This window comes from Sceloporus occidentalis, unplaced genomic scaffold (genome assembly GCF_023333645.1).
Source record: "Sceloporus occidentalis isolate IW3139 unplaced genomic scaffold, rSceOcc1.0.p SCAF_2, whole genome shotgun sequence".
NCBI classification, from domain to species: Eukaryota; Metazoa; Chordata; class Lepidosauria; order Squamata; family Phrynosomatidae; genus Sceloporus; species Sceloporus occidentalis.
This window is the reverse complement of record NW_028316982.1, coordinates 58,752,782-58,776,961: the sequence shown is the minus strand read 5'-3', so window position 1 is coordinate 58,776,961 and position 24,180 is coordinate 58,752,782. Positions and strand designations below refer to the sequence as shown.

Here is a 24,180-nt window from a genome sequence, read left to right as displayed (position 1 = left end):
CTTGCTTCCATAGTCCAACCATTGCCTTATGTCAGTCTAGTCATCCTGGCTAGGGGGACAAGGATGGTATTTTGGGATTTTCATCTAACACATCCAAATGGTAATTAGATGGAATAAGGCTATACTAGGGCTCTGTGAAACTAGGGTTCAAATTCCCACTCAATCATGGAAACCCAATGCATGACTATGGGCAAATCTCACTCTCTTAGCCTTAGAGGAAGACATGGCAAACCTTCTCTGAATAAATATTCTGAAGAAACTCTGTGATATGGGGGCTATAAGGCATATATAAGGCACACTTTTCTTAATAAGTAAAATCCGACCCAGTGCAATGGATTGTGTTCCTGGAAAACTATGGATGTTCTTCACTCCTTTTTGTGTTAAACAATATCACAAACATATAATCTCTTTGGTGCTGCATGAAAAATCCACAAAGACAGTCTAATTCAGAAGTGGCAAGTCAGACCAATAAAAAAATGTGCTATTCAGAAAATGCCTGACTGATATCACACCTGATGACTCCTTTTCCTAAAATATAGTTACCGTTACTAATGATAATTTTAACCCCAAACTTGTTCTCTTATTGCAAAACATTCAGTTAATTAGAATGTCATGAGACTGAGTATAAAGTGACAGAAATCCAATTGGTCAATTTGCCTGAAGGAGAGATTTTGGGGTGTCCTGTGCAAGACCTAGCTTTGTGACTTTATTAATTTAGTTTATATATGTGCATATATATATATATATATATATATATATATAGGGTCACCATAAATCAGAAATGACTCAAAGGCACACAATGAGATATATATATAGAGAGAGGGGGGAATATATAAACATATAAAGACACATATGGACACACACTTCTCCTCATTACTACCTAAATAAAAATGATGGTTCACCCACTAAACATAATTAGTTTCTCTCTGAGCCAAGAGCTTACTACTAGAAAAAGCATACAATCATCTTATATTGATAGAAGCTAAGTGCTTAATAATAATAATGATAGCTTAAAAACTAAACTTTCTTATTTTGTGGCAGATATGTTTCCATGAACTAGATATGCAAGAGGAAATGGCAGTCTCCACCATAGAAGGGGCATGTCTGGTTACTGCTGGAAACAGGACACTGGACCAAATGGGCATTTGTTGCTGTTAACCTCTTGGCTGCCCTCGCATAAAGCCCTAACCCCACAACACAGGGACAAAAGGACAGCCTAATAAGCAGCTTCTTTTCCTTATCTTGCAAGGCCCCCAGCTATATGCACTGCAGGGCTGATGCATGTCAGACATAACCCTCCTCAATCTGCCTGTCACTTGCCTGTCTCTAATGATAGACATAGACTCTAGCATTCTATCAGAGCCATGCTCACAAGTCCTCAGGCTCCAGAGCTGTTTAGGGGTTTTGTTTTTTTTGTGGGATAGGTGGGCAGTTGTTTTTATTTGTAGAATATATTTAATCTCAAGTCCCTACAATTAGAATCATAGGGTTAAAAGCAACTTGAAAGGCCACCCAGTCCAACCCTGCCCTGCCATGCAGGAATACACAATCAAAGCAAAGATAGCCATCCAGCCTTTGCTTAAACCCCCCCAAAGAAGGAGATGCCACCACTCTCTCAGAGAATGGAATAACCGTGTCAAAAAGTTGAGGTGGAATCTCTTTTCCTGTAGTTGAGTCCATTGCTCCGGGTCCTGTTCTCTGCAGCAGCAGAAAACAAGCTTGCTCCCTCCTCAATGTGACATCCCTTCAAATATTTAAACAGGGCTATCACTTCTTAACCTTCTCTTCTCCAGGCTAAACCTCCCCAGCTCCCTAAAGTCTTTCTCCCTAGGCCTGGATTCCAGACCCCATAGGACCGTGTTTCATCGTCTCCAGACCCTCATGTTTCCAGTTCCTCAAATGACACCGAACCCTTCAGGGAGACCAGTCTCTCTCGCTAGTGAAGCCCTTTGCCGGGCGTCTGCATCATTCTCTTGGAGGTGGGAAGGGAGTCACACTGAGGCTGCATCCACACTGGAGAAAGAACCCAGTTTGGCACCGCTCAAGGCTATGGAATTCTGGGAGTTGGAGTTTGTTGTGGGGCCCAGAGCAAACTCCAACTTCCAGAATTCCATAGCCTTGAGCCAGACAAGTTAAAAGTGGTGTCAAACCGGGTTCTTATATCCGCAGTGCGGATGCAGCCGAGATGCTGCGCTGTCCCTGGCTGGGTCCCTGTGGCTCACCGTCCTCGTAGTTCTTGAGGTAGTAGTCGGGGCCGGGTCCTCCGCGGGTCTTGGCCGGGTTCTTCACGTTCTGGAACTGCAAGAAGTCCGTCCTTTTGCCCGCGAAGCGGAGGAAGGCGGGCGCCAGGCCCCGGGCCAAAGTCACCAGACGCCGGGAACTGGACCGAAAGAGAGAGAGAGAGAGTCAAGGCAGGGAGGGAGGGAAGAAGGAAGGAAGGAAGGAAGGAAGGAAGGAAGGAAGGAAGGAAGGAAGGGAGGGAGGGAGGGAGGGAGGGAGGGAAGGAAGGGAAGAAGGAGGGAAGGAGGAAGGAAGGAAGGAAGGAAGGGAGGGAGGGAGGAAGGGAGGGAGGGAAGGAAGGGAAGAAGGAGGGAAGGAGGAAGGAAGGAAGGAAGGAAGGGAGGGAGGGAAAAGAAGGGAAGGAAGAAGGGAAGGCAGGCAGGCAGGTAGCGAGGGCGGCGGCCTGGCCAGCCAAGCCCTTCCCCCCCCCGAGGGGCCGCCATCTGGGCTGGGGGCTGTTCCGGGAGAGGCCCCCCAAAGTGGGCCAGGGGCTGGTTGGGGGCGGGAGCGGAGCTCTGGAAGTCCCGCCAGGGCTCTGGAGATGGAGATGGAGAGGCCGGAGCCGGGGAGGGGTGGCGCCGTCGTGGCCCGTCCGGGGGAGGATGCTGGGCCTCGGAGGACTCAGGCTGTGTCCAGACTGCGGGAATGACCTGGTCTGGTCCCTCTGCCCCCCCACCTCCCCTTCCCAGAATGCCTTGGCCTGGAGCCAGGGCGTCCCGAGGGCCCCAGAGCCAGAGGGGCTGCTGCTGAGGCTGCTGACCTGAGGAAGTCGAGCCAGCCGTCGTGGAGGACGGAGGGGTCGATCTGGAGGGAGAGGAAGCTGGGGCTGGTGACGCGGCGGGGGCTGCGGCTGCCGACGTCGAGGAGGAGCAGGGTCCTTCCCGGCGGGGCTCCCCGGGGTCCGCTGCCGGCCTGGGCCTGGGCCTGGGCAGGGGAGGCCAGCAGGGCCCAGAAGAGGGCCCAGGAGCCGGGAGAGGGCCAGGCGCCGCCGGGGCTGGGCATGCTGGGCCGAGGAGGCAGTCCCGCCGCCAGCGCAGAGGCAGCCTCCGTCCGGAGTGGGCTTCGGCCCGGGCCGCGCGGCCTTTTCTTCCCCTCCCTCCCTCCCTCTCCCCCCCCTCCCTCCCCCCCGAGGTTTGGGTGTTTGGGGGGAGGAGGAGGAGGAGGAGGAGGGGAGCCCCCGCCCCTGGCCAGCCTTCCCCGGGGCCCCGGCCAAGAGGCCGCCTGTGCGCCAGCGCCGCCCCTGGAAGAGCAGCGGGGCCGACGGACAGGGCTCTCATTCCCGGCCCCGAGGGAAAGGGGAGCTGCCCCAAGGGTTCCCCATCATCGCCGCCCTCGAGGGAGAGGCTGTGATGGGAGGCTGGGGGAGAGGAGAAGCCCTGCTCCCTTCCTCGCCGGAGAGAGGCCTCCCGTCCCCGCTTCATGGAGGGGAGACGCCCCCCGGAGGTAAGCTGCTTGTTCTCGGCTCCAAAAGGTGGAGAGGAGGCTTCGCAGAGGAGACAAGACACACCGCGGAAACCATCCGGGTCGAGACCGCTTCGACTGCCCTGGCTGAAGGCGAGGAAACAATTTTATTGACTATTGAGCCTTCTCTGTCGGAGAGCTCTAGGGCCTCAGGAAACTACAACTCCCAGGATCCCCTAGCACTGAGCCAGGGCAGTGAAAGCGGTCTCGAACTGGATTATTTCGGCCGCGTGTTCCGGACCTCGGTTCGCAGAGTTCGCACTGGTCCAGAACACACTGCAGAAAGAGTCCAGTCTTGAGACCTCTTTCACTGTCCTGGCTCGGTGCTAGGGAATCCTGGGAGTTGTAGTTTTATTGTGACACCAGTAGAGAGCGCCTCTTGGACGGAGAAGGCTCAAGGTCTCAAACTGGATTATTTCGGCAGTGTGCTTTGGACCTTACTTTGCATCCGCATTGAGGAAATAATCTGGTTTGATGCCGCTTGAACTGCCGCCTCTCCAGGCTATGGAATTCTGGGAATGGTCTCTTGTTGCAGCACCAGAGGAAGGAAAGGAAAGAAGGGAAGCAGGGAGGGAGGGATAAACGAAGGAAAGAAGGAAGACTGGAAAGGAGGGAGGAAGGAAAGAAGGACGGGAAGGAAGGAAGAAGCGGCGGCAGTTCAAGCGGTATCAAACCGGATTGTATCCGCAGTGCCATTCTTTCCCGCACCCCTTTCTGGCCTCAAACAAACACAAACACACAGCAGTGTGAGCACCTAGACAACCCAGGACCAGAAGAGAAGCTCCGCCGCCATCGGGGCGCCTTTCCCGGCCAAGACCCGCGACGGCGACCCGAAGAGGCTCAACCGCGGAGCAGGAGCAGCGCCGGGGCCCCGCGGAGAAGACGTCTCCCCTTCCCTTCTTCCTTCTTCAGGGCATGCGGGGAGGCTCCTCGGGGCCTTTCTTCCAGCCATGGCCGCCGGTGAGTCCCTCCGATCCCGCGGCCGGGAAAGGTTGCTTTTGTTCGACGGACGGTAAAGTCCGTCTCCTGGGGAATCGAGGGGGAAAGGCTCCTTTTTTCTTGGGGTTCCCGGTTTAAATAGTTGAAGGGAGTGAGGCTGGAAGCGAGCTTGTTTTCTGCTGCTCCAGAGAATAGGACTTTAGCAGGAGGATACAGACACCCGACAAAGTGCTTTCAGGCCGAGAGATTGTGGTCTTCCCCAAAGTTTCATTGTCATAGCAGGAACTGGCAATGCGAGGGTTTGAAAAGCATGAAAAACTTTCATCTGAGGGTCTGAAAACCATTTGAAAGTTCATGCTGCCAATTTCTTTCTTTCAGTTGGTCTCAAAGGTGCTACAAGATCTCTCTACCTACCGATTCTACAGACTATAGCTTTGAATCATGCCTTATGAAGAGGCTTTTAGGGAGCCGGGTATGCTTAGCCTGGAGAAGAGGAGGTTAAGAGGTTGTGATAGCCCTGTTTAAATATTTGAAGGGATGTCATATTGAGGAGGGAGCAAGCTTGTTTTCTGCTGCTCCAGAGACTAGAACAAGGAGCAATGGATGCAAGCTCCAGGAAAAGACATTCCACCTCAACATTAGGAGGCACCTCCTGCCAGTAAGAGCTGTTTGAAGGTAGAATATACTTTCTTGGAAAGTGCTGGAGTCTCCTTCTTTGGAGGTCTTTAAACAAAGGCTGGGTGGCCATCTGTCACAGGGGGTGCTTTGATTGTGAGTTCCTGCATGGCAAGGGGTTGGACTGGATGGCCCTTGGGGTTCTTCCAACACAAGGATTCTCTGACCTGTTACAGACTGCCAAAATAAAGCTGCTTCGGGTCTCTTTGGAGGTATGCTATTTAAATGATGCATGCATCCTAAGAATCCGGAAGCTGCACCAAAGCTGCACTCCGGTGCTTAGGAATGGAGTGTGGCTTTGGCGTGACCTCCGGACTCTTAGGACCCATGCATCATTTAAATAGCATGCCTCCAAAGAGACCCGAAGCAGCTTTATTTTGGCAGTCTGTAACAGGCCTCTGATTCTCTGCTCTATGGCTCCGTTTTTTGGCTTCTTTCCCTCGGCCGTCTCTCCACATTTAAGCCCTTTGCAGGGAGATTTTGCTTTCAACCCAGAGTATAATAGATTTTGTATAGAAGATATGCGTAGGGAAAAGCATCATAAAGACAGGTCTTCAGTTCTCCCCTGAAGAATTGCTGTTGTTGTTGGGTGCCTTCAAGTCAAAATCCGGCTCATGGAGACCCTAAAGAGACCCCATCATAGAGTTTTCTTGGCAAGATTTGTTCAGAAGATGTCTGTCCTTGCCTTCCCCTGAGGCTGAGAGAGCATGACTTGCCCAAGGTCACCCAGGGGGTCTAGTAGCCAAGCTGGGAATCAAACCTGGTCTCCAGAGTCGTAGTCCACGCTGAATGGATGGCGATAAAGTCCTCCAGTGATGTGGGCCTAGAAGATTTTACTCTACTTTTGACCATCGTGGGGGTTTGCAGCAACCCCCAAAGCTCAAACATAAAGTGGGTGGAATTCATTCCTTTCCATCCCAAATTTGTTGCTGTGAGTCTTCAGTGCTTTCCAATTGCACAAGTTTGTTACTATTGTCTTCCTCTGAGATCGAGAGGACGTGATTTATCGCAAGGTCATCCAGTGAGTCTCCATGGCTGAGCAGGGATTTGAACCCTGGTCTCCCCGGATCTTAGTCCAGCACTCAAACCACGATGGTAGTATTTATGGAGAGGAGATTTGCCATTGGTCTACTCTAGGGCCTCAGAGGAAGAGAAGAGTAACCCCACTCTGGACAAACCTTATCAAGAAAACCTTTTAGAATAGGTTTGGAGAAAGAGTGTGACTTGCTCAAGATCACCCAGTGGGTTGCCATGGCTGAGGGGGGATTTGAACCCTGGTCTCCTCCAGCATTCAAACCACCCTGCTTTGAGGGAACATATGCAGGGCGGTTGCAATTGGGCTGCATGCCTGTGCGCATTTGCTTGGGAAGAAATCTCATTGAGGGTGTATGTATATTTGTTGTTAACTGCCCTCGAATTGATCTCGACCCATGGAGACCCTGTGGATGAGACATCTCCAAGACCCCCGTCCTCCACTGCTCTGCTTAGTTCTTGTTAACATATACCCTTGACCTTCCTAGTAGAGTCCCTCCATCTATCTTATGACCTTCCTGTCTTTCTGCATCCCTCCACCTTTCCCAGCATTATTGTTTTTTCCAATTAATCATGCCTTCTCAGGATGTGGCCAAAGTAGGACAGCCTCAGTTTTGCCATCTTGGCTTCCAGGGAGATTTCTGGCCTGATCTGTTCTAGGACCCATTTGTTTGTCTTTTTGGCTGTCCACCGGATCCTCAGCACTCTTCTCCAGCACCACATCTCAAATGAACGGATTTTCTTCATATCTTCTTTCTTCACAGTCCAGCTCTCAAATCCCTACATGATTATAGGGAATACAATGGCTTGTATGATTCTCACTTTGGTGTTCAGTTGTATATCATTGCATTTTAGGATCTTTTTTAGCTCTTTCATAGCCACCCTTTCCATTCTTAATCTTCTGATTTCCTGGCTGCAGTCCTCATTCTGATCAATGTTTGATCCCAGATATGAGAACTCTTTTACTATTTCTGTTCCCTCTTTTTCTAGGTTGAATTTGTGTAGGTTCTCCGTAGTCATTATTTTTGTTTTCTTTGTGTTCAACAGTAAGCCTGCCTTTGCGCTTTCTTACTTCCCAGTAAATAGGCACGGATTGGCGGAGGACTGCCAAAGGTTCCTGGAGGGAATGGAGTTGGGAAACAACTCAAGGGAAAGCAGGGCCATTTCCCTCCGAGGGGCCCAAAACTCCAGGCAAATAGCTCATTTAGGAAGGACTTGGCTAGGCTGAGATGGTAGTAGTTCGGGGGACAGGATCTCTAGGGCCCAGAGCTATGGAAATGGTGGCCTGAGGGTCTGCACAGTGTGGAAAAAACAGAATAAATGTTGATATTTCAGCAGGTAGAGAGTGTCTATCAGATAGGGTGGCCAGATGTCCTCACTGCCAAGGAGGACACAGCACCGCAAAATGTAACATTCAAGAAAATGTAGGACTTTATAAAAGCTCAAAACACTCGCATAAATATAAATCCCTGCTCAAAATGGAAGACATTTTAGAATTCCTCCTGGACAGAAGGCAGAAAGGGAGGACATGTCCTGGGACAGGAGGACCTCTGGTCATCTTGCCTTAATTGTTAAATGGATGGAGGGGGTGATCCTACATCTTCTTCTGGCTCAGTACCAGCTGGCAGTGGCCCTGCGCTTGCTTGCTACAACCCTCCGGATTTGCCCTATTTGAACTGGATTAAGAGCATTTTTCCAGTGTTGCGGGGGCACGACATGACAAGAACCATCAGTTCTAGGAAGTATGTAGAGAGAGATCTTGTAGCCCCTTTGAGACTAACTGAAGGAAAGAAGTTGGCAGCATGAGCTTTTGTAGACTTCAGTCTGCTTCCTCAGATGCGTTTGGTGATGCATTTCAGTTCTAGGAAGGTGGATCTTCCTTCGACCAGAAGCAAATATATTTGTCTCCTTCTCCCTCTGGCTTGCATGGCCTATAAAAGAGAGCATCTTAAAAAACCACTTTCTTTCTTTCTTTCTTTCTTTCTTTCTTTCCTTCTCTCTTCTTCTTCTCCTTTTAGCTGGGAACCTTATCCTGCAGCAGGCAGACAGTCACCCCAAAAAGGAACTTTTTTCCAAGTCCTGCTTTTAGCTCCGCCATTCCTCTGAACCTTAACCAATGAAAGCGACACTCCGGCTTTGACCTACCCTTTGGTGTTTTAGTAGAACCACCCAAGGCAGGGTGACCAGGCGTCCTCCTTTTCCAGAACCCATCCTACAGGTCAGCCTCTTGTCCAGGAGAGATTTCAGAATGCCCTCCATTTGGAGCATGCATTTATAGTTACAGGAGTGTGTTTAGCTTTGCTTTGGTCACGTCTTACATTATTTTCTTGAAGGCCCCACATTTTGCGGTGCTTGGTCCTCCTTGGCTGTGAGGAAGACATCTGGCCACCCCTGACCCCAGGGCACTTCTCCGACCCAAAGCCTGGAGACCCACCGAGTGCTTGGATGCTCATGAAATCTCTCCATGGGTGTCGGATCTCAGCCCTTCGATCCCGCCCCTATCTTACTATTGACTTTTGGGGAGGGTTACTCTCAAGTAAGGGAGGATCAGATCGGGCCTTTGATGGATTTTGAGCAACCGTTTCTCCCACTCACAAGATCCTGACCAAACTCAGCTTTTTTAGGGATGATAGTTACTACTGCTACTACCTCCTCCTCCTCCTCTTCTTCTTTTTCCTCTTTTTCCTCCTCCTCTTCTTCTTCCTCCTCCTCCTCCTCCTCCTCTTCTTCCTCCTCTTCTTCTTTTTCCTCTTTTTCCTCCTCCTCTTCTTCTTCTCTGGATTTTCAAATGATCGAAATTCGGGAGCAGATTCTTACACCGCTTGTAATGTCTGTGTGGAAACCCTGGATGCAATCAAATGCCGGTTGGATTTGGAAGGAAAAAGAAATGAGGACAATAGGTGTTAGTACTTACTAGAGCAGCAAAGGCTGCATCTTCACTGTGGAAACAATTCGATTTGGCACCGCTTTAACTGCCACGGCTCCATGCTGTGGAATTCTGGGAATTGTAAGCGCCGCAACAATCTACAATTCCCAGAATTCCACAGCAGGGAGCCGTGGTAGTTAAAGCGGTGCCAAATCGTATTGTTTCCACAGTGAAGATGCAGCCTGTCAACTAAAGAACGGCCTTTGACATGCTTCCCTGATATAACCTGGATAAAATATTAGGCCTTCAGGACTGGGGAGGGGGGAGAGTTGGAAGAAAATAAAAGAAGAGGGAGAGATTCTCCCATCCCTCCCCTTTCAGGAGTATTTATGCTCAAGCAGACCTTGCTTTGAAAACCTCCCAACAGTAGCCCGCCGGGGTCATCTATCCCAGTAGTCTGTCTTTGACAGTGTCCAGACCCAAACATGCCAGGAAGCTTTAAGGGAGGGCGATTGGGGACCCTCGGTCTCTTCTCCGCTGCTAGTTGCAGCCTCTGGGTCTGGAAGACTCTGACCCTTAGATGCATTGACTCTGGTAGCTCATATTGGAGGATGATTTCTTCCCTCCTGGGCGTTTCTTTACATTAAAGGGCCTGACAGGACATAAAAATCGCCCTTCTATGAAAGGCCCCGTTTGCCTGATGGATTATTATTAGGTGTGCATTAGAAAGAGGGGAGGGAGAAAGAAATTGCCCTTTCGGTTAGCCACCTTTTCTTTGTCGGAAAGGGTCGTTTTCGTTCCTTTCAACTTTTCATATGATTTGGGAGCCCTTGTGCGGGAGATCTGCGGGGAAAGGGGAGTTAATGACAAGAGTTCCGATGTGGTTTTGTGATTTCCATCGCAGCCAAAACTGATCCAAAACACACTGCAGAAATAATCCAGTCTGAGACCGCTTTAAATGCTAGGGAATCCTGGAAAGTGTCATTTTGTGAGACTTTTAGCCTTCTCTGTCAGAGAGCTCAAACTACAATTCCCAGGATTTTCCTAGAAGTGAGCCAGGGCAGTTAAAGCGGTCTCAAACCGGATCATTTATGAGGTGTGTTTTAGATCATTGTCCTCTTTTCTGCCGGTAATTAAAAAACCTCGTTGGACCAAGAGTTGGTTGGTTTTCTCTTTATTGATTCCCACCACGTTTCTTGATATCGTTTCAAAATTAAATAAATGGGAAAGTAGAGAGGGGTGAAACGGGGCTTTGGAGTCGCATAACAGCACGGCGGCGCTCGAATTTTAGAGTAGATCCGCACTGCAGAAATCATCCAGTTTGATCCCGCTTTAACTTTCATAGTTCAATGTTATGGAATTCTGGAAATGGTAGTTTGTTGGGGCACCTCTGGCGATTCTTCCCTTCCTCGAAAGTAAGCGGTGCTGGTGCCGCCGCCGGCTTCTTCTGTGCTTTTCCTCACTTTTTTAAAGGGCGGGTAAACACCCTAAAGGCTCCAGATCCCCTCCGATCTTGGAAGCTAAGCAGGGTCAGCCCTGGTTAGTACTTGGATGGAGACCTCCGAGGAAGACCCAGTTCGGTAGGAAGGAACTGGCGAGACTACTTCTGAGTATTCCTTGCGCGAGAAAACCCTTGGAAATCCATAGGGTCGACAGGAGAACTTGAAGGCACATAAACATAAACAAAGGAAGGCACATAAACAAAAACAAATGCTGTTGTTGTTGTGTGTCATTGCGTGCGGGGGTTATTCAGCCCCAACTCGGGAAAGTTATTTTCTGAAGTTGGACTACAACTCCTGGAAGCCCCCAGTTAGCATGACCATTGACCACTAACCTTTTAAGCCAAGCATTTCGTCCCGATACAGTACAAACTACAGTTCCCATAATTCCATAGCATTGAGCCAGGCCAGTGAAAGCGGTGCCAAACCGGATTATTTCTACAGTGTGGGTGCAGCCTGTGATGCTTTAGAGAACTGATATTCCCCCAACCGCCTCCCCCCAAAACTGAATCCCATTGCATGCATCAATAGCGAGTCGCCTCCTTCATCACTACTGGATCCTATTTGGAAGAAAGCTCCATTCATTTCAATGGGACATCCTCCCCAGAAAGAAAGAGAATAGAATTGCAGCCTCATTGGCCTTAGAATCTGTAGCGTTAAATGATATATTCTGCCTTAAACTATTTGATATCTTGTCGCTCCCTTTCTTAATTTCGTAATGGCATTAATAGAAATTCTTTAAGAAATCCTGCTTAACTGACTGTTCTTGCCTACCCAGCCCTGTCTGTCTGTCTGTCTGTCTGTCTGTCTGTCTATCTATCTATCTATCGTCTGTCTGTCTGTCTGTCTATCTATCTATCTATCTATCTATCTATCTATCTATTATTTGCAGCTTGGAGCAGAAGAAAAAGATCTGTCCATACCAGGTTTAAGGTTTCCCCTCAAATATGAGTTCTTTCCGACAAAGAAATTTTCTTACAGTCTCCAAATTTCTAGCACCGCAAATCTTCATACCTAGAACTCTTACATTTGCTTTGTTGGCATTTCCCTTGTTAACTTTGCCTCCCCTCCTTTTCCTTATTATTTCAAAAATGTTAAGTGAAGTTTTAAGATACTGCAGCACTAGGCATTTGGGAATTAAAGGAAGATTTCATTTCGGAGGGCAGAATTCCTATGGGAAGGACAATACACCCTCTTTTCCCCCATAAGGACACCCCCGTTAAGGAAATATAAATGCCTTTTTAGGACCTTCCCAGAAACTTTGTTTTTGCTTCCTGGTTTTCAAAGTAATATTTAAAGACTTCAACTCCCAGAATTCCCCAGGTAGGGGAATTTGGGGAGTTGTAGCCAGCAAGACAACTTTAGTTCTAATTTCCACGTTTACTATATATGTAACCGGATTGGGACGTCTTTAAGTATTGACAGATCCTATTTTATCCCCATTTCTTGACAGTAGGGGAGGGCAGAGGGAAGGACCAAATTCGGATTTCTAAATATACTGAAGTTTATTTAAATTATTCCTCAGTTTTGCACCCTTTTTGAGAACCTCCCCAGCAACCTGCTCCCCAGAGTTTGTGATTTAGACTTTGAAAAATATAATTCCTTATTTTTTTATATTTCGTTAACTGATAACACATGCTCCAAGGCCATATAGTTCACACACACACACTTTTTACAAACTGTGAACTGGACAGTCATGATGTAACCCCCAGCAATGATAGACTCCGGTATTGCAATAACGTAAAACTTGACTTAAGCAAAGTGAGTCGGGAATAGTTCCATATGCAATTTTATGAATATAAATATATATGTATATATTGATTACTGTGGCAAAGTCCGTTAGGCTTTTCAGAACTTAGAAAGCTTACTGTTTGAATTATAATTCACAGACTTCCCCCAACAGTGGCCACACTTGCTGGGTGAATTCATTTAATTCCTATCCGGGAAAAGTCGATGCTTGGGGAAAGTTCCTTCATAGACTACAGTTCTAAGACTACCTCTGCCAGCTGTAGCCCTACAAATATAACTTTTTCCAGCTCTGGCAACATTTAATTTTTGGATACTTGGCAAATAGGGCAGAGGCCTCCTGGTTCTTGGCATAGCAGGAAAAGCATGGGTTGTGTTCCTGGTTCTTGGCATAGCAGGAAAAGCATGGGTTGTGTTCCTGGTTCTTGGCATAGCAAGAGGAGCATGGGTTCTGCTCCTGGTTCTTGGCATAGCAAGAAGAGCATGGGTTCTGCTCCTGGTTCTTGGCATAGCAAGAAGAGCATGGGCTGTGTTCCTGGTTCTTGGCATAGCAAGAAGAGCATGGCTTCTGCTCCTGGTTCTTGGCATAGCAGGAAAAGCATGGGTTGTGTTCCTGGTTCTTGGCATAGCAAGAAGAGCATGGCTTCTGCTCCTGGTTCTTGGCATAGCAGGAAAAGCATGGGTTGTGTTCCTGGTTCTTGGCATAGCAAGAAGAACATGGGTTCTGCTCCTGGTTCTTGGCATAGCAAGAAGAGAATGGCTTCTGCTCCTGGTTGTTGGCATAGCAAGAAGAGCAATGGGTTCTGGATTCTAAATTCGACCTAAGGAGTTGTGCCTTAGGTACAGACCTACTTGCCTTGCAGGTTTTGTTGTTGTTGTTGTTGTTGTTGTTGTTGTTGTTGTTGTGTGCCTTCAAATCATTTCCGACTTATGGCGACCCTATCATGGGGTTTTCAGAGGATATGTTTGCCATGGCCTTCCCCTGAGGCTAAGAGAGTGTGACTTATCTAAAGTTACCCAGTGGGTTTCATGAAACGAACCCCGGTCTCCAGAGTCTTAGTCCAGCACTAAATTCCTATGTTAGGGTCTCCTTGGGATTTTTATGGACTCCCAACCGGGGGATTGGCTGGGGATAGTACATAGAATCATAGAATCATAGAGTTGGAAGAACCCCAAGGGCCATCCAGTCCAACCCCATTCCGCCATGCAGGAACTCTCAATCAAAGCATCCCCAACAGATGGCCATGCAGCCTCTGTTTAAAGAACTCTAAAGGAAAAGATGCCAGAACTCTTTGAGGGAGTTTGTTCCACTGTCGGACAGCCCTTACTGTCAGGACGTTCTCCTAATGTTGAGGTGGAATCTCTTTTCCTGTACCTTACATCCATTGTTCCGGGTCCTGTTCTCTGGAGCAGCAGAAAACAAGCTTGCTCCCTCCTCAACATGACATCCCTTCACATATTTAAACAGGGCTATCATATCACCTCTTAACCTTCTCTTATTCACTTATACTTTATACTTATTATGTATAATACTTTATATTGCACTTTATATTATACTTGTTCGCTGCCTTGAGTCCATATATTGGGAGAAAGGCAACATATAAGAAAATAATAATAATAATAATAATAATAATAATAATAGGGTTGCCAGGCTGAAAACTGGAGAGGATACCTGTCCCTTTCAGGATACCTGTCCCTTTCATGGTTGTATAAGATTGAAATTTCAACAGATAACAAGCAAGTCTCTCTTCTGTACAACCATTCAAGAAAGAGGAGCCCACATACCAATGGTGCATGTGTGTGTGTGTGTCTGTACCTGGCTTCCACTCCACCAAATGCATCAGAGGAACTAGACTGAAGTCTACGAAAGCTCATGCTGCTAATATCTTTCTTTCAGTTAGTCTCAAAGGTGCTACATCAAGATCTCTCTATGTACTAAGCAAAGTAACAAAACCACGATCCCTTTATTGGACTAACCAAAAATGCACAGTATACAAATACAAAGCTCCCCTGGCTCCTTCTTCAGACAAAGATGTTAAAAATCATATAGGAGAAAGAAAGGGTTTTTAATGTGAAGTTGAAGGCTTTCCTGGCCAGCATCCATAGTTTTTTATGGGTTTGGGGGGCTATGTGACCATATTCTAGAAGAGTTTATTCCTAAGGGTTTTTATTATTGTTATTATTATGTTAGTCATAGCCCTGCATTTGGTCAAGATGTTGTGGTTGTTTGTCCAGAGTTGATGGGATGGAAAGGCATTCATGCAGGTGGACTGGATCTCCTCCTGGCCATGTGGCTACTGGGAGATCCAGTCCAGGAAATAAACTTTAAATCCCAATAGAAAGACATAAAGCATTGCGATCCAGTTTGTCTCAATTCTTTTGTGAGGCTACAAGCCCCTCTCCTCTTCTCTCCACTTTGCCCCCCTCTTCTGCTCTATTCCTTAAGGCCACAATTCTCTCAAACTGTGGTCTTTTGGATGTTTTGGACTTCAGCTCCCAGAAGCCTCATCTATCTTGGCCAATGGTTTGGGTTTCTGGGAGTCAAAGCCCAAAAGGCCAGAGTTTGGGCATCACTGCAAGGAGTTAGAGATTGTGACAAGAGGAGGAGCCAGCAGGGGGCGCCCTGCATAGAGCTTGTGCTTTCGGGGTTCACCTTCCTCTTCTAAAGCGATTGAGAGCGGGGCAGCCGCGCATTGAGCGCCCCCTGGCGGCAGAAAGCCCTGCCACTTGAATAACATCCAAACAATGATACCTTTATGGGACCAACCAAAATGCACAATTACAGTTGCAAGCTTTCGAAGTCACACTGGCTTCCTCATCAGGCAAACAGGAGAAAGAAATTGAAGATGTTAGTCATAGGCTTGCATTTTCTGTTTTTGGTCTTAGTTCAGATGGTAAGGAAGGCTATCTGCCAGGCTGGCACCTCCCACTTTTTTGGTGCTAGTGGGTCACTGGTAGATTTTCAAAGTCAAGGAAATTTAATGTCCATTAGTAATTTAAAGAAGATATTTCCTTGGAATCCAGCATGTCTCCTTCCTTTGAGAAGCCACAGGCTCCTATGTAGGTAGAGGACACTGAATTTCTCAAGAACTTGAGAACTTGGTTGCAGAACTTGAGAACGTGCCACTTTGGTTGCAGAGAAAAGCGGAGCTATAAATTGTGGGAGCCCAAGTGATCTGAAGGTGGGATGGGGGAGTGGGGAGTGTCAGGGTGACCAGGCGTCCTCCTTTTCCAGGACATATCTTCCCTTTCAGCCTTCTGTCCATTTGGAGCAGCACTGAGAAGCAAGAATTACATTTCTAGGAGTGTTTTCAGCTAAGGGTGACCAGACGTCCTCCTTTTCCAGGACACATACTCCATTCCAGCCTCTGTCCAGGAGGAATTCCAAAATGTCCTCCATTTTGAGCACAACTAAGAAGTATGTCTAAGAAGCATTTTGAGCATGAGAAGCATCCTATCATCCAACCTGTTCAACTTATATGCTGAACATACTGTAAGAAAAGCAGGCTTGGACACAGAAGGAGGAGTGAAAGTAAAGTTCTCATACTTGGGATCAAACATTAATAGAAAGCTTTCCTGATGCAAAACATGAAGACTTCTTGAGAAATTCAGTGTCCTCTACCTACATAGGAGCCTGTGGCTTCACAAAGGAAGGAGACATGCTGAATTCCAAGGAAACATCTTCTTTGAATTGCAAATGGACACTTAATTTCCTTGATTTTGAAAATCTACCAGTGACAGCATGGCCAAAGGGGGAGATGCCAGCCTGCAGATAGCCCGGTCCCTACCATCTGAACTAAAACCAGAAACAGCCAAATGCAGGCCTAGGACTAACATCATCAACTTCTTTGGTCTGTTTGCCTGCTGAAGAAGCCAGTGTGACTTCGAAAGCTTGCAACATGTGATTGTGCATTTTGGTTGGCCCAATAAAAAAGGTATCATTGTTTGGATGTTATTGGATTTGCTCTCTAAACAGGTTGACTCAAAGGCAAGTACAGTGGGCTCTTGGTATCTGATGGGGTTTGGTTACAGGACTCACTGTGGATACCAAATTTAAGAAGAAGAAAAATTGTTTTATCTTGATTGAAGTCCCAGTCCGCTTCTTTTCTTGCTTCCCTTGAGCCAAGACCAGGCGAGCCTTGGAGGTCCTGCATGGTAAAGCTTTTGGAAAACCCCATTTCCAGAGTAGGGTTTTTGGTTGGGATTGGCTCTGTGAGGGGAAATCCCTGCTCCGGTGCTCCAGCAAGCTTCTGCCAAATAAAACTTGCGGGTCTTTATGGTGCCTTTATTGTTCTTGTTGCAACAGAGACTTAATGCTGCTGCATCTCTGCAAATACTTTTCGGTTTGTACGCTTTGTTCTAGCAGTACTGCTTTGCTGACCTTTAACCCAGGCTGTGTCTGCACTGCAGAAATAATCTGGTTTGACACCACTTGAACTGCCAGGGCTCACTGCAGTGGAATTCTGGGAAGTGTAGGTTGTTGTGTTTGATTTTTTTTTTTTTTAAGGGGAATTAATGCTGCCCCTTTTTGAAAGGACAGTAATGACTTACTGTGTTGTTTTTGAAATGTGCATAAATCCAAATGATGGAGGTAGATGTGGTGTAATGGTTTCAGCATTAGAAGAGGGCTGTAGAAACCAGGGTTGGATGCCCAGCTCAGCCATGAAACCCATTTTGAGTAAGTCACATGATGCTCTCAGCCTCAGAGGAAGGCAATGTCATTTGTTATTTACAACTCGAGTAGGCCCATGACCTCATTGCATTTATACAAGTGTTAATTTCCCATCCAGCAGTTGGTTCAAGGGGTCTACACATTGGTTGGGACTAGCAATTGGATTTTGCCAAGGTGAGGTGATGTGCATTGTCGCTCATAACTCTTCCTAGACTCAAGGATCCATCATTATTTTTCTACCAATGATTGTTGTGTAATTTTTCACAGAGATAAACAATGGTAGTACTTTAATGGCCTGAAAAGGTTATCTCCACTGAGTTGCTGTTATGTCTCTAATTAGCAGATTGGTTAATCAACTGACAGCTCCAGGCATATATGCACAAAGCAAGGTTAACCATCCATTTGGTTAAATCGAGATGTCCAGCACTTGCTTATCAAATTTCTCTTGCCCTGATACAGGAGGGATGATGAAAATCACTTAACCTACTGGATCAGGTAAAACAAACCCTTCTCCAGTTAGCTGTAGGTCACCCTTGAATGCTGTTAACATTTAAACACTCGTTCTTGCCCTTCATCCCCATGAAATAAATTCTGAATCCCAGTTCCTTAGGTTGCAGTCCTAAACATATATTTAGAGAAATAGTCCAGAACAATCTGGGGGATGTCTTGTTTTAGCCTAACCCTGAATCACTGATTTGTTCTTAAGTATAGATATCACAATTATATGCATGTTTATTTGAAATAACCCCCGTTGAATTAAAAGAAACTACTCCCTAGCAGATAGTTTAAATTAAAACTTGCTTGGGAATAAGCCCTGTCAGAGCCCTTTCACTTTACAACTATAGCACTTTGATTCCACTTCAACTGCCATCTTCCATTCTATAGAATCCTGGAGTTTGTATTTTGGGAGGGAGGCACTACAGCTCTCTGGCTGAGAATTATAAATACATCTCCTTAAACTGCATGTGTTGCTATGGCTGTTAAAGCTGAATCATAGCATTATTAATTGTATATCCTTAAAGGGACTTGCTTAACCCACTGGCCTACACTGAGTTGTTAGTCCAAACTAGAGTAGATTCATAGAACCAACAGATCTTATGTTAATGTTGACTGAGTTTACTTTAATTCAGCGGGTCTACTCTAGTTGGGACTAACAAGTGAATTTAGGTCGCTGAAATTTACTTCTGAACCACATCCTGTAGCTTTGCCTTAAACTTGTTCATTGAAAAGGGTTTGTTTAACAGTTCTTAACAAATCTTAGTACTTATCTCCTTTTCAGAAGTGTGGAAATGTTATATTTCTGTTTTGTGTGTGTGTGTGTGTGTGTGTGTGTGAGAGAAATGTCAATTAAAAACAGAAGAGTAATTGTTTGTTTTCCAACAGGCTTTTTGCCATGGTTGTTGATGAAGATGAAGCACATACACAAATCATTATGGGTAAGTAAGGTTACCATCCATCCCATCATAGTTGTTTCACTTCACCTTTTGATATCCTACACCTTTGGGTAAAGAATAAGTGGAGCTACAAGAAACTAGAGTTCCATCAAAACTGATTTACAGATGAAAAGACACTGTCCAGGAAAGAGCTAAGCACTTTTTAGGTAGTTGCAATACGGTCTTATAGTGTCTGCTCAGAAGTGAGCCCCATTGAGTCCAATGGGATTTATTTCCAGTTGTACATATAGATGTGCATGAATCCGTAAGTACTGTTGTTGTTAAAATCATACAGTCATAGAGTTTGAAGAGACCACAAGGGCCATCCAGTCCCATCCCTGGAAATACACACTCATAGCACACCAGACAGATAGTCATCCACCCTCTGTTTAAAAACCTCCAAAGAAGGAGACTCTGAGGGAAGTGGATTCCACTGTGGAACAGCTCTTACTATGGGGAAGTTGTTCCTAATGTTTAGGTGAAATCTCTTTTCCCGTGGTCTGAAACCATTTCTCTGTTTCCTAGACTCTGGTGCAGCAGAACACAATCTTGTTCCTTCTTCAATATGACATCCTTTCAAATATTTAAACATGGCTATCATGTCACCTCTTAACCTTCCCTTCTCCAGGCTAAACATACCCAGCTCTCTAAACCACCTCTCGTAGGGAATAGCTTCCATACTTTTCACCATTTTGGTAGTTATCCTCTGGGCACATTCCAACTTGACAACATCCTTCTTTAATTGTGGTGCCCTGAACTGGACACAATATTCCAGGTGAAGCCTGACCAAAGCAGAATAGAGTGGCACTATTACTTCCATCAGTCTAGACATTATAACCCTGTTGATGCCACCTAGAATCAAATTGGCTATTTTAGCTGTTGCACCAAACTGTTCAGGTTGTGGTCTACTGACTCCTAGATCCCTTTCACATGAACAGTTGTCAAGCCAGGTGTCTCCCATCCTATATCTGTTCATTTCATTTTTACTGTCTAAGTGTAGTATATTTCTCCCTGCTGAAATTCATTTTGTTAGTTTGGGCTGAGGTTTCTAGTCTATTAAGTTCATTTGAATTTTTCATTTTGTCCACTGGAGTATTAGCTACTCCTCCTTATTTGGTGTCATCTGCACATTTAATAAGCATGCCCTCTATTCCATCATTCAAGTCATGTCATTTGCCTTCAAATTCTTTACAATTTATGGTGACCCAAAAGTGAACCTATCACAGGCATTTCTTGGCAAGATTTGTTCTGAGGGGGTTTGCCTTTGCGTTTGCCTTCATCTGAGGCCGAGAGTAACCCAGTGGGTTTCCATGCCCGAGTGGGTTTGAACCCTGGTCTCCATAGTACAACATTCAAACCACGTTGGCTCTCCTCCATAAGCATATACTTAAAATTTTCCTGCTCAAGCCAGTGAGCTTAAAAGTGCTTTGCCTTTGGCTGAATTGTACCCAGTATGTTTACATAATCTTTCTTAGAAACTGAAGGTTTGCAGTACAAAAATTAGTTTTAAAATTCCATGGGGATAGTACCCATGTTGCAGCAAAAATAACAATCCTCTGCCATTTTAAAGATATAAAAAAGTTTGTTATACTATAAACTTCTGTGGACTATAAATCCACTTCATCAAAAGAAAAGAGAAGACAGTAGTTCACAAAAGCATATGCTGTAATAACTTTGTTCAGCTTTAACATGCGATGGGATTCTTTATTACTAATCATCAAAACCTGGCAAAGTTATTTTTTCAGACCTGCATTTTCATAATCTTCTCAGCAGCTAGGGCATTCTGGGAGTTGTCACACACACAAACACCCAAGTCACTTTTCCAAGATCTGTGTCTGTTTATTATAATTTGTCCCATGGATTATCCCCGCCTCCCTGCTCAGTCTGGTCCTCTTGGGAGGTCCACGTTCATTGAGAGACTGCAGAGCTAGGTGCTCTGCCATGGCTGGGCAGGGCAGCAAAGTGCTGCATGTGGAGGAAAAAGAGATTTACAGAAAGCAGATGATGTAAGTGACTCCTGCACAGTATAAAGTAACCATCAGGCCTGTGGGCTTCTGCCCCAGTGGAGTCTCCAGCCTAGCCTTTGATGAACTGACACTCACCCCCGCAGCCCAGTTCTGCTTCAGATACTGTTTCAAACAGGCTGATGGAGCCTTCTTTTTTTCTTTTTATTTTTTGGTCTCTTTAAGATAAATGGAAAACGTAGTAGGGGGAGAGGAAGTGTCTTCCCACATTTCTTTTCTCTGTTCTATGAAAGCCAGGCTGGGTTCAGGGGGAGGAGGGTGGGACCAGGGTGGGAGGTGGCGTCAGATCGCACAGCATCTCACAGAGATCCCAGCTTTGCCTTGGCCTCTTCAGTGAAAGAAACTTAAATTAACTGCAGCAGGACCTGCTTGGTTGGGAGTGGGGCAGGCATGGAGCCTGGTTCTCAAGGCTCTAGTGGAATGAGGGCAACCCTCTGTTCCAAAAGACCTTTCTGGAGAAGTCTGGACACTGTTTTCCTTGACAGAAGCCGGGCAGCAGTTGCTGCAAACTGGAGAATGCTGTGACCCCAGGAAGTTCACAATGCCAGCATCAAATGTGTCATTGGGAAAGGGGCATTGCCATTGTCAGCCTCACCACTGCTTGACAATAGCCTCAACCCAACATCCTCTTAGTGTAGCATAAATACTTGCATGCAGAGGTATGCTGTGGCAGCATTATACCACTTCCATGGCAGAATAGCAACATTGTGCAACACACAACAATGGTTAGGTGCCATTAAGTAATGCACTACACACTGTGGACAACCACAATGCAAAGTATAGGATGCACAACCATAATGCACAATACACAACTTGCAAAGACAAAGTACAGATGGACATGCTGTCTTACAAATAAAAGGCACAGAGGAACATGCTTGCACTGCTACCAGAATACACCCATTGCTCTATGGTGACTTTTTGACTCTACATATGAAGCATGACTTACACATATGAGTGTCCCTAAGTGAATGCCAACCTATATCTGTTAATGCCTCTGGTGCATAGTAGAATCAAGAAAACCATAGGTAAGTGAGGTGGTAGAACCAGACCTCACAGAATCAACATGCTGAGACTTTTCTTTTAATCAACAGGGCTGCTCAACTGGACTTCCCTTTCAGGATGGAATTCTTGAAGTAGCTTTGGGGATATTTTCTGAGCTACAGTATGCCATTGTGTATTATTCTTGCTGCAATGCAAGGTATGGAGGGGTAGCTTGCTCTTGGGTGGACAATTAAGATTAATTGGCTTTATCAAAAGCTAGTTACTGGTAGAAACGAAAACCGCTAGGACTGATTTGTTGATATGGATGGGCACAACACTTTTGGACTATCTCTGTGTGGCTATGGTTATAGGTATTGTCATGATGACTGCCTGTACTTCAAAAATTTCCACTGAACTGCTGTCAGAAGGATCAGTTATAGTAATTAGTAAATCAACCACAGTAGTAGCAATGGGTTTTGGAGGTTGCTCCTGTGTGAGTGTGCATGTGCACACATCTGTGCCCATACCTTCAAATCACATGTTGACTTATGGTGACTCCCATGTATTTCACAGGGTTTTCTTAGGCAAGGATTTTTCAAAGGTGGTTTGCTATTGCCTTCCTCTGATATATAGCCTTCAGCAGCTGGCATTCTCTGGTGGTCCACCATCCAAATATTAACTAGGCCTGGCCCTGATTAGCTTCCAAGATCAAATAGGATCTGTTGCCTTCAGACCTTTTAGGTCTCTTGCAAATACCTAGTTCTTTGAAGAAAAAGCCAGGGTTTGTCCAGTGGGGGCATTCTTCTGAGGATTAAGAGAGCCAGAGGTGTTCTGGTGAATATACTTTAGGTTTCCCCAACATGGAACTCTCTGTATTATTGAACTGTAGTTTCTGTCATCACCAGTCAGTAAAGTCATTCACAACACAGCCAGTATTTGACATTAGCGTAAGCAGCAAGATGTGAGAAAAATATTAAATAATCTAGGATAGATTCTGGCCATATTAGGAGACTGCGTGGAAAAACAGTCCCATCCCACTTTCATTTCCAGGAACAATTTAAGTAGAAATATGCATGACCCAGGACAAACCAATTTCTTTATTAACAATATTTTGGCTTCAACCATGGAAGCCCATAGATTTACTGTGAGACATTCTACACTTCTTTCTTGTTATCTTCTGGGACAGAAGGTACACCTGAATTGCTGCCCAAGGAGACAAAGGCCGCTGCAACACTGCAAAATTAATGCAAGTTGACACCATTTTAACTGTCATGGCTCCTTCCTATGGAATCATGGGATTTGTAGTTTGTTGTGGCACCAGAGCTCTTTGACAGAAAAGGCTAAATACCTCACAAAACCAAATCCTAGAATTACATAGTATTGAGACATAGCAGTTAAAGCAGTGTCAAACTCCATTAACTCTGCAGTATAGACTTGCACAATTGCCAGGCCATTCTGAAGTCGTTCTACCCCCACCAACCCCGATCAATGAGAAGGGACAGGGCAAGAACCTGGCACTATGTGTTGGAGGCATCGTCATGCAAGGAGTATTTCCAAAGCCACTTCTTTCCTGGTGTAATTGTGGTTTAAAAGCTGTGTGTAATAATGTACTGAGTTAGTTTATGTTTGGTTTTTTGGAACCTGTTTCTGTTTGTCCTACAGTAAACAGCAGCAACAACACAAAACCATTTGTATCAAGGTAGCCAAAAATTAAGGAAAGATGGATTTGTTACCTGTATAACATGTGAATTTTCATATGCTTTTATTATTTTTCAGAATTTCTTTTTCTTGTGAAGCCAGGCTCATGCAGAAGGAGTTATGCTGATCGCCAAATAAAGGAACAAACATCAATTTGTTAAAAATCTGGACTCGGCCTGTGTCATCCTCACCCTGACCAGCTTTTGAGACATCATTAGACTTTGCACATACAATTTCCATACTATCTTTGGAGCCATGTGGGCTAGGAAGTTGCTATCCATATCAATAAAAGAACTGCTAACCAGTATGTTGTTTTGTGATTGTACGATGGGCCTTTGTGGATATTAAAATCTGTGGATGTTCAAGTCCCATTAAATACAATGGCATCGTAAAATGGTGTCCCTTATATAAATTGGCAAAATTAAGGTTTGCTCTTTGGAATCTATATATTTTTAAAAATATTTTCAAGTTCTGGGTGGTTGAAGCCATGGATAAAGAATCTGTGAATATGGAGGTCTAACAGTATAGCCCTGGTTATATTTATTGTCTCACCTCACGGTTTTATTTCAAAACTATTACTATATTATTACTATATTATATTCATTTTCTGAAGACTCCTGTATGAGGCAGGATGATTATACACATGCATTCAAACATTCACACACACGCATGCATACACACACACATCTCTGAAGGCTCTGCAAGTAAAATACAGTAGAATTCAGATTTTAAAACAGCCTTCCCTAATATATTTTTATTAATACATTTGCTTCTTTATTTTTAACACAACTGAAGTGTTCCCTGTTTCTAAAGCTTAAATACGGATATTTTAAAGACACTCAAAGCTCAGCCATGATCCCAGCTGGAATGCACT

The 24,180-nt window shown here is 45.5% G+C and overlaps 2 protein-coding genes across 7 annotated transcripts in view; one reads left to right on the top strand and one right to left on the bottom strand.

Moving 5' to 3' along the window:
• Positions 1-3,354, bottom strand: part of LOC149318404 (inactive heparanase-2-like) — a 167,040-nt gene extending 163,686 nt beyond the window's left edge. Inside the window, exons 1-2 of the mRNA XM_089509612.1 lie at positions 3,041-3,354; positions 2,223-2,380 (exon numbers count right to left, since the gene is read on the bottom strand). Coding sequence (XP_089365738.1) covers positions 2,223-2,380; positions 3,041-3,282 — 400 coding nt within the window. The 5' untranslated portion in view covers positions 3,283-3,354. The remainder of the gene's footprint in view (positions 1-2,222; positions 2,381-3,040) is intronic.
• LOC149318403 (uncharacterized) lies at positions 3,190-23,666 on the top strand. Of its 6 annotated transcripts, none has more exons than XR_016280028.1 (5): positions 3,732-3,834; positions 17,511-17,665; positions 18,554-18,606; positions 21,719-21,825; positions 23,385-23,666. XR_016280028.1 is itself a non-coding variant. In XM_089509613.1 (4 exons), the coding sequence occupies exons 1-4, from the start codon at positions 3,700-3,702 to the stop codon at positions 23,465-23,467; spliced, it is 375 nt and encodes a 124-aa protein (XP_089365739.1). In that variant the 5' UTR covers positions 3,190-3,699; the 3' UTR covers positions 23,468-23,666. The 6 variants fall into 6 exon arrangements, 1 of the variants encoding a protein (XP_089365739.1); XR_016280027.1 differs by lacking the exon at positions 3,732-3,834 and adding an exon at positions 3,847-4,701; XM_089509613.1 differs by lacking the exons at positions 3,732-3,834; positions 17,511-17,665; positions 21,719-21,825 and adding exons at positions 3,190-3,723; positions 4,487-4,701.
• The last annotated feature ends 514 nt before the right edge of the window (positions 23,667-24,180 follow it).